At 47.8% G+C, this 9,811-nt stretch overlaps 1 protein-coding gene across 1 annotated transcript; it reads left to right on the forward strand.

The window, feature by feature from the left end:
• Positions 1-1,987: 1,987 nt before the first annotated feature.
• GAS1 (growth arrest specific 1) lies at positions 1,988-4,714 on the forward strand. Its single transcript, XM_030968960.1, is given in 2 exon segments — positions 1,988-2,468; positions 2,471-4,714. Coding segments are annotated over 2 exon segments (975 nt in total). The 5' UTR covers positions 1,988-2,305; the 3' UTR covers positions 3,283-4,714.
• Positions 4,715-9,811: the final 5,097 nt, after the last annotated feature.

Raw genomic sequence — 9,811 nt, forward strand, 5'->3', positions numbered from 1 at the left:
ACTACAACCAGCCTGAATGGCATCTGGTATTTTTAATACCACTATTCAACAAGAATTAAAAGAAACAACCCTAAACTAGGTGGATGGAGGCAGGGTTTCTAAACACAGCTTTTGCAGATTTAAAAACACAGTTTTTGTACAAGAATAGGCAAAACTATACTGAAGGAGAAACACGAGCAGCTTGTAAAACTGACGACAATGGAGCAAGCCCTTATGAATGCTTCTCAACCCCATCAATCATACTGACTCCCAGTCACACCACACCACCATTCCACAGTCTACGCACTTTGAGACAGGCATGATTTCACACCACATGGGATTCCAAGATCCCCGAGTTTCTGGAAAATAGATTTTGTCCCAGTTTTTGTGACAGATGGAGTTGATAGTCTTAGGATGAAAAAAGCGCCAGTTTTGACAGGCAACAGATACCGACGCCCCTTGTGGTTGGAGAGGATGTTGCTCTGGAATTAAGGTAGCACGGAAACGAAAGGCAGTGAGTGGATAAATGCACGAATACTTTGTTATGCTCCTTTTGTTTCTACTTCTTTATAAATTGAAAATGTAACAAGAAGGCAGGACTTCAGCAAAGCATTTCGCTTTCAATTAAAACTAATAACAGATTTTTTCAGACTTTTTACTAGTTGGCAGATCAAGTATCAAAGAACTACACTGGGATCTACTGTAGTTCTGCCAACAGGCACCCTCGTAAGTCAGTGTCTTAAAACCGTGCACAAAAATCTCAGGCGAGAAGCTGAGCTGAATGACTAAAATCGGGGGGTATGCGGCAAGCGGAAAGCTGTAATACTGAAACTACAGCAAAGGTGTACTTACATGGTCGCACTACACCACTAGTGGTTAGCTTTGCTCTCCCGGAGAGTACAAGCACACTGAAACCAGGACCTCTGTTTCTATTTCAGTAAGATCACAGTCGGTCCCATTTTGAGCCTAATCCTCTCTGCCGTTCTGGCAGCGGCTCTGCCCTCACCTGAATCCCTGGGAAGTTTGGGTACACGCGTTACCCGAGCTAGAGAAGTCGGTTTCCCCTCCTTGTGGTAGGGAGCAGGACCAGTGAGGGTGCCATGCCTGCGACACGGGCGCGGAGAGCCCAGCCTTGCCGCCCGGCCCCGGCTCAGCTCTGCCGAGCCCCCGCGGGCGCCGCCGCTCAGCGCCTCTCGCCCGGCCGCCGCGCCGCCTTAACGGGAGGAGGGGCTCCTCGGGGGGCTGTCACTCTCCTTAAGCCTTTCCTTTCAAGCTTTGAATGTGAGCTGCCCTCCAGCCCCCCTCTCTCTTCCCTCCCTCCAGCACATCGTAAAAAGAAGGAGGGAAAAAAAAAAAAAAAAAAAAAAAAAAGGTTTCAACAACAGGCTGGGCCAATGGCAAGTGGCGAGGCAGGGAAAGGGGGCCGAGCGAAGGGAGAAAAAGTGGAGAAAGGGAGAAAGAGAGCGAGAAAGCGCAGGCTGGGGGGGTTGTGTAAAAGAAGAAGCGTTGCTAATTTTTTTTGTTTGTTTGCTTTTCCATGCATGCATAATGAAGCCTAATCAGAGCACGTTGCTGCTGCTTGGAGGGCACTTTTGTATTTAAAGCCTTGCAAAGAAAAAAAGATCCACAGACGGATCCACAGAGCAACTTGCAGGGCTTGTTGACAACAGAAGCAGCATCAGTCGCCCGGAGAGAAAGAGACCGTGAAGGCTGACTCTTCTCCTTCCCCAGTGCTCTCGTCTTGGTAGCAAGGAAAGACATTTCTTCTCCGCGCCACCCGAAAGCGTGATCCGAACCGAGAGGGAGTGAGCGGAGCCGGGACTGTGAATGGGATCGGAGCGGCTGGCATGTGCAGAGATGCTGCGAGCGGAGAGTTAAAAGCTCCCGAGGAGGCAGCAGCAGCAGCTGGGCATTTATTTTGTGGGGAAAAAAAATAAAAAGAGAGAGACGGAACTGCATGAAGAGCAGTACAGCACCATGAGCTCTCCCGGCGTAGCCTGCGATTCCCCGAGCCCCGGTTTGCACTGACTCCCTGCACCTCTCCGGGCGCCTTCGCCACCGCCTCGCCGAGCCCGGAGCAGCGGGTAGGGGACACGGGAAGGCCCCGGGCGCCTGCTTCGTACCACCGCCCCGCCGGCTTCAGCTCCCGGGGGCTAGAGAGCCCCGGGCCCGGCGCGCATGGATTGATGCGAGGAGACCTCATGCACACGGCCGGCGGGAGTTTTGGAAACTTCTCCACGGGCGGCAGCTCCTTCTCCTCCTCCTCCTCGTCTACCAGCGCCTCTTCCCAGCTCGCCCGCGGTTGCAGCCAATCCCCCCGTCCGCGATGGTGGCCCGCTCGCCCTCTCGGCACGGAGGCGGCGGCCGGCGCTGGCCGCGGGCGGCCGCCTGGCTGTGGCTGGCGGCGGCGCTGGGCGCCGTGTGGCCGCCTCGGGGCTCGCTGGTGCAGGGCCGGCGGCTGATCTGCTGGCAGGCGGTGCTGCAGTGTCAGGGGAGCCCGAGTGCAGCTACGCGTACAACCAGTACGCCGAGGCGTGCGCCCCGGTGCTCCTGCAGCAGCAGCCGCCGCCGGCGGGCGGAGGGGACGGCCCGGCGGGCGCAGCAGGCGCGGCCGCCTCGTCCAGGCGGCGGTGCCCCAGCCACTGCATCGCGGCGCTCATCCAGCTCAACCACACCCGGCGTGGCCCGGCGCTGGAGGACTGCGACTGCGCGCAGGACGAGAACTGCCGCGCCACCAAGCGCGCCATCGAGCCCTGCTTGCCCCGCACCAGCAGCCCCGCGGGCGGCGGCCCCGGCGGCGGCGGCCCCGGCGGCCCCGGCGTCATGGGCTGCACGGAGGCGCGGCGGCGCTGCGACTGGGACAGCCGCTGCAGCCTGGCGCTGAACCGCTACATGACCTACTGCGGGAAGCTGTTCAACGGGCTGCGCTGCACGCCCGAGTGCCGCGCCGTCATCGAGGACATGCTGGCCGTCCCCAAGGCCGTGCTGCTCAACGACTGCGTCTGCGACGGGCTGGAGCGGCCCATATGCGAGTCGGTCAAGGAGAACATGGCCCGCCTCTGCTTCGGCGCCGACATGGGCGGCAACGGCGCGGGCAGCAGCGGCGGCTCGGACGGCGGCCTGGAGGAGTACTACGACGAGGACTACGAGGAGGAGCCGAGCCAGAAGGGGAGGGACGACGCGGAGGACAATGCGGGCGCCGAGCCCGGCTTCCCCGTGCAGGCAGATAACGCTGGGCGGCCCGCCGGGGCGGCTGGGGCGCTGCTCGCCTCCATCTTGGTGCCGCTGCTGCCGCGGCTCTAGCATCCCTCCCTTCCCGCACCCCTCCTGCCTGCCTGCTTCCCATCGCCGCCTCCCTCCATCACTGCCTCCCTCCGCACCCCCATCCCCTTCGCCGGGCCGGGCCGGGCCAGGCCCCCCGCGCCGAGCCGCCGCGGGCCTCTAGTCGAGCCCTCCCGCGGCGGCCGGGGATCCGGCCGGCGGGGCCCCTCGGCACGGAGCGGCTTTACACGCTCTGGTCGCGGATTCCCGACCCATTGCCCCGGCGCCCCGTCCCCTCGCGTCTCCCCTTCTGCCTCCGCTGCTGCGCGCAGCCCCCAGCCCACCCCTTTGCCCGGCCCGGCGCTGCGAGCCGGCCGCTGGAGCGGTGGCCGGAGCGCAGGGGCCGCTCGTGTTTCGGGTGTTGGTCTCGAGTGTGCACTATGCAATTGCTGCCACCCTGCCTTCGTGTTACTAGCGAGCGGAGCGGCTCACAGAGACTGCGGCGAGGCCGCTAGCCGCCCCCCGGAACAACCCGGGAGTTGTGGCATGCTGGTACTGGAGGTCTTCTAAGAGTTTTGACATGAAGGTTAGTAAGAGGTGAGCAACCCAAACTTGCTGCCAAAGCGTTGCCGTACTAGTTAGTCAGCAACTTGATTATCGTTAGCCGCATCTCACTCTTCCTGATGCAGTTGTGCCCGAAAGGGGCTTACGCCTCATCTGCCATTAAATTTAGGGAAATAGCAGACTGAATAAATTTGGTGGTTTACAGCACTCCCTCTTGCACACACAAATTCCCTATAACAAAAGCGTGCCAGCAGCCGTCTCTTCCTCTGTAACCTAGCGACATTAAAACAAAATTCGTTTCGGAGTTGTTGGCTATACTGAACAATGCAACTTTTGTTTTAAAAGAGCTCTGCACTGCCATCTTTAAAAGACACTTTTAAACTCGAGAACATGTATGTACAAATATCCTGAAAAGTTTTATTGCCTCGTCATATCAGGGTGCTGACCTCTGGTAAATCTTATATTAAAAAAAGTATTTAAAACTGGGATTTGTTACCAGTCGCTCTTCATTGTATATAGAATTTTATAAATTGTATGCTTTGGGGATAATTTATTTAAAAAAATAATAAAAAGTTTTAATTCCACGTCCTATTTGCCAGGTAGCTGCATTTGCTGTTTGTTTCTGGAAAGGTACAGATTTCACTTTATGTTTAAAGGGATACCAGCAACAGTGATTAAGTGAAGTATTCTCTAGAACGTCAAATGTACAGTGTATTTTACAGATTGAAAGTTAACTTTCTTATTTGGAGAGACTTTATGAACGTTTTAGAATTGTATAAACGCCTATTTCTGAACTGCCTTAAACCTTGTATTTTTTATAGAAGGCATAAAAAAGGCCTGTCCTTTAAATATGTATGGCTTTTTTGTATTTTCTAAACGTGTAAATTAGTAAAGAAAGAGCTTTAAATAATGGATGCAGTGAAATTGTTTTCCAGGGACACTTGAACTCTCAGCACCCGAAATGTGGGGGTGGGGGAAGAGAGGCGGGGATCAAACCACAGAATAACAAACCAAAAAACAGTAAAAAAACAAAAATCTGTGTCTGCCTGTAATACTTCACATAGATGTAAATTACTGCTATTCTTACTGTAATGGATAATTACATGCAAGAAGTAAATACAGCTTTGAAAGTACTTCTTTAAATGAGTGGTTGATTTTATAATGCGTTGGCATGGTAACTTGCCAGTGCCAGAAGAGAGTAAAGCAATTCAAGGACACTGCTCCTGTATATGTACGTGTAGAATTACTTGTGCACCGCGCTCCCTTCGTGCAGGCACGCTGCTCTCGCTGGCGCTTGTAGAAGTGCTCCTGGGCGTGCAAACAAGCGGTGGGAAATACATCACACAGAGGCGGCGAGCGTTTGGGACAAGGCGACGCTTCGCGCGGGCAGGGGCGCACGCATCAAGGCAGCTGCAACAAAACGCAAAGTTTGCTATTCAGCCTGCCTTCTCCCACAACGAAGAATGCAAAAGTAAACACGCTGAAGGGATCAGCAATTACTAGATCTTGTAATACTGTGCTTAGGCGATGCTTTGCATCGTGCTGAAGCCTGGTTTGCTGCCAGAGCTACTGATCTACACTCAAACGCCCTTAGATAAATAATTACACTCTTAAGCTGTGTCGAGTGCTGATACACTTGACCTTGTAAATAGAAATGTTTGCAGTAGGAATAAACTCCAGCACTGGAAAATCTTTTAAACATTAACACAAAAGAGAGAGCTCAGTCCTCTAGGGATTTGAGTTTGGACTGTGTCAAGCTAGGCACTCACAAAAAAAAAAAAAAAAAAAAAAAAAAAAAGAAAGAAAGTTTATTTATCTTCTATTCATGGTGTTTATTTAAAGCTTTTCATTTTAAAGGCTATAATTGGAAGGCAAGTCAGAAGTTTAAAGTCTACCACAAATAAACTTTGACTGAGGGGGCGACAGATTAGCAAGATAGTGTCTTTTTCATCTTACTAGATCTTGACAGAGCACAAATCCACATCTGTCTGTTGTATAAATCAACAAAATTAGAAATCCCTGCTTCTGGGTTAGTTATTTCAATGGAGGATTATTTTATTATTTATTTAGGCTGTGAATTTGATTACGTTGCCCAGCAATAAATGCACATAAGTGCACGTGCACACACATAAGCCAACCCCAAATAGTTGTGATGCCAAACAAGTGTATGACTATGGTGTGTGGCTATGATCTGAAGTTTGTTTTTAAAGTCATCTGAACGGTTGAGTAAGCTTATTGTTAAAACAAAGCTGGAACCTGTTTCTTCGGGAGGAGGACAGAGTAGTTGGGTGAGACTTGTAAATAGAATCAGCTTTCTTTACAAAGTGCTGAGTTCACAATGGGGTAAGGATGATCTTAAATACTTCTTGCATAGATGACCAGAAACATGCTTTTAGTTTGTCAGCAGTTAGCACCCACAAGGACTATTTAACTAGTTGTTGATGAAAAATTAAGTCCCAGCTAAAAGCCTTTATTTTTCTTCATTTAGGAGCAAAGACATTAGCACTAGAAAAGGACTGATAATTAACTGCTACAATAAACTTAAGACTTAATTTTACAGGCTTCTGTCAAAAGCATCTGCCTGAAATAAATCAACACCAAGCACCACTAGGCAGGGAGGATTCATCTGTATGCTTCCTTCTCCAGAAAAAGTGGATTGTTTTAATTTAAGTTATTGTGCAATAAATACAGCTGAACTGATTCTTCCTATGAGCTCCTCTCCATAAGGAGGTAGCTCTGGGTTTTGTTGTATAGTCAGAGTCAGCACTATTTCCAGGATGAATGGCTGCCTGTGTTGCTATTTGTCCCAGCCAAATAAGCCTGTGCAGATGTTGATGTCCATCAAATCCGTATTTCTTTTGCTTGATTTTCAGACAAATGGAAACCTTGAAATGTCAAGTGATGTAGCAAGAACAGATTTAAGCAAGGGAAAGACTTCACCTTTCCTGTCAGAGGGAGATTTTTCACAGGAAAGCAAGTTCTCTCATTTGTCTGGCTCATTTGTTCTCTCATTTGGCAGTGCTCTCTGCTGAAGTCCTGTCCAGGCTATCTCTTCCAGGGGGAGAAGGAACTCTGCATCATTTCATGTAAAATAATCCAGTAGGTTCTGATCCCTTTTCATTCCCAGTTACCAGGTTTGAATTCTTGGTGACAGTTTATTTGTCTTTGGAGGCACTTCAGTGACAAATGTTTAAGGGAGTGTGGGACAATGGTGGAGAACAAGGAGGCAGTTCATTGAACTGACAGTGACCATACAGTAAATAGGGGGAGATTCAAGCTTCACTGATCACCCAAGCACACAGCAAATCTTTTGTATGCAATCACAATGGACATAACATAAGGTCTCTGTTTATTTTCAACAATATACACCAATATATACAGACAGGCATACATAACTTTAAAATTGTTATGGAATAAAACCTTACAATGACCATAATCAAAGCTCTAGTTTGGCCAAGTCTTTTCATGGTCTCATTGGAAAGCATGATGGATTTTACTTAGAATCTTCACTCCTCCTAAAAGCTGTTGGTCTGCCAGATGTCTCACTACAGACGCACCTCTATAGTGCATATCTTAGATAGGGCTGCAAAGATGGCTGCAGGCAGCTTTACAGGTAGGGAACAAGACATTCCATCTCAATGTGATGCAAAACTAGCGCTTGGGTTTTGGTTTGTTTTTTTCTTTTTGTGCACACTGGCTTTTGAGAGATACTCCAGAAGAGCCAAAGTGCTCTTATAATAAGTAGTGGGACAAAAAATCATCACCATTTGAGTAATGGAAAATGCTGCAGTTCAGTGACTGAGTTGCAGTCTTCAAATGTCATAAAAAAGAATTTAGACCTTCGATAAATTTTGTTCCTGTCTGCAGTAATAACTTCAGGCACTTCCACACTGCCTGTGGTAACACACTCATTGCAAGCCCTAGGGAAAGTAGGTAGGAGTGCAACAGAAAACGTTTCCAATGGGAAGAGCAATGATTTCATGTCTGTGATACAGATTTGTAAGCAGTGAAGTTGAAAGTTACTGTATTTTACTTGAGGCATTGGCTGTGCTAGACAGTTGAAAAGGCTCACATTGACTGTCTGAATGACATAAGTAATGTGCTATTAGCATAAATACTTTCTAAGACATCCATTTAATCAATTTCTTAAATAACAGAATGATCTACTACAAAATAGTGGACTGTATACACTATATTTTGGCACAAAGATGGTCATTCTCCCACTAGTAACCAGGGGCTCTAAATAAATGATTTCAACAATGTTTTATTAAAGGAGGACAAGAGCCCTCGAGTTGCATTAATCGGGGAGAAGTCGAGTGGCACTTTTGTTATGGAAATGTTAAACACATAATAGTTCAGGCAAACAATGTAGAGCCACTTCATTCTCTCAGCCATGCTGACACCTCTTAAAGAGGAACTGCAGGGAAGGATGTGGGAAAGATTCACTTTCTGAGGAAGCTTTCAGCTAATATTTTGGATATTTACCTCCAAAATTCAACCAGTGCAAATGTAACTGAAGGGCATAAAAATAAAACAATAAAGAGGGATGATTTATGCAGCTACTGCTAGTGATGAGAGTTTGATGCTCAAAATCAAAATAGTAATTGACAAGGCCCCCCTTTTCTTTAAAGTTTCTTTTTTTCATGAATTTATTATGAGCCAAGTGGATATTATAGTAGAAGGTGAATGTGCACAAAGAGAGATTTTTGTTGACACACAGAGGTACTAGTGTTAATACTATACCTTGGACATCATGAAGGGGAAAGAGGAACACCTTAGAGTAAGATAATAGACTAAGGTTTATTAGCATGGTCATGAGGTGAAATGATGTGTAGGAAACATACAAATACATTAATAAGATGTTACATAGTCTGCATAAAGAAAGATCCATGTTCAAATATGGTATTTTGAATGGGTCTGAAGAAGAAAGGGTAGGGAAGAGGAGATGACCGTTATGTATAGAAGTTTTGGAGAATTGATCGTGTACTTGCTAATAAGAAGAAAGAGACCCCAAAATAATATCAAGAAGTTAGCTGAGAGACAGATTGAAAATAATGGGGGAATGCAGAAAGAACGCTGTCTGTCTTCAGTAATGCTGGCACAGCCAGGAAGTAAGAGTAATGTGGATATAAGGTGAATATTCAGCTCTGGAAATGATTTTTTTTTCCCATCTCCAGAAGATGGAGATGAAAGCTATCATCCCCATATTCTTGGTGTTCCTGACAGTGCACCTCAAACACTGTGTCTGGGTTTCAGACCACTCCTCTCTCAAGTTCAGGAAGGATGTTGGGAAACTTGAGGGGCTAGTAGAAGGCTGCCAGAATGGCTAGAGTTTGTGACCAACAAGGAAAAGATGAGGGAGCTGAAGTTTAGTCCAACTGAAAATGAATCTAATGGCACTCTATACCACAGGAAGAGAACTTTTGTAAAGCCTACAGGGTCCAACTTTTCTCAGTAGTGTAAGAAGGTACGACAAGCTACAGCAGGCATGGACTGTGGCTGGTAGGTTCAGACTGAGCATTAGGAAGAACTTTGCAAGGAGGTGAAGGAGGTAGTGCAGGTCTGAGACAAGTTTCCCAAAGAAACCCTGTCGCATCCATTTTTTGAGGTTTCCAAGGCTTGGCTAGCAAGAGATACAGCTGGTTTTTTTTTGTCTTGGCTGGAACACAGTCTCTGGAAAAGATTGGAAGTAGATGATCTCTGGAGGTCCCATTAAATAAATTTCTATTATATTGTGATTTTAATGTTGACCTGATGATGGAAAATCCAAGAGGTTCCTTAGGCAGATGTAGAATGAGGTCAGGCTGAAGTGTACGTATGGCATATTTCAATGGAGGCAGTGATGCATGGGGTTTGAGGAGAGAAGGTAACTATTACACATGCCCACAAGGCCAGAGAGGATGGGAACAGTTGAAAAGGGGTCAAAGGGGAAGTTTAGGAGGAGAATAGAGATCAAAACATAGAATTTAGTCCAGGACTTGAAGACAAGAGGAACAGAGGAAGTATA

This window comes from Camarhynchus parvulus, chromosome Z (genome assembly GCF_901933205.1).
Source record: "Camarhynchus parvulus chromosome Z, STF_HiC, whole genome shotgun sequence".
NCBI classification, from domain to species: Eukaryota; Metazoa; Chordata; class Aves; order Passeriformes; family Thraupidae; genus Camarhynchus; species Camarhynchus parvulus.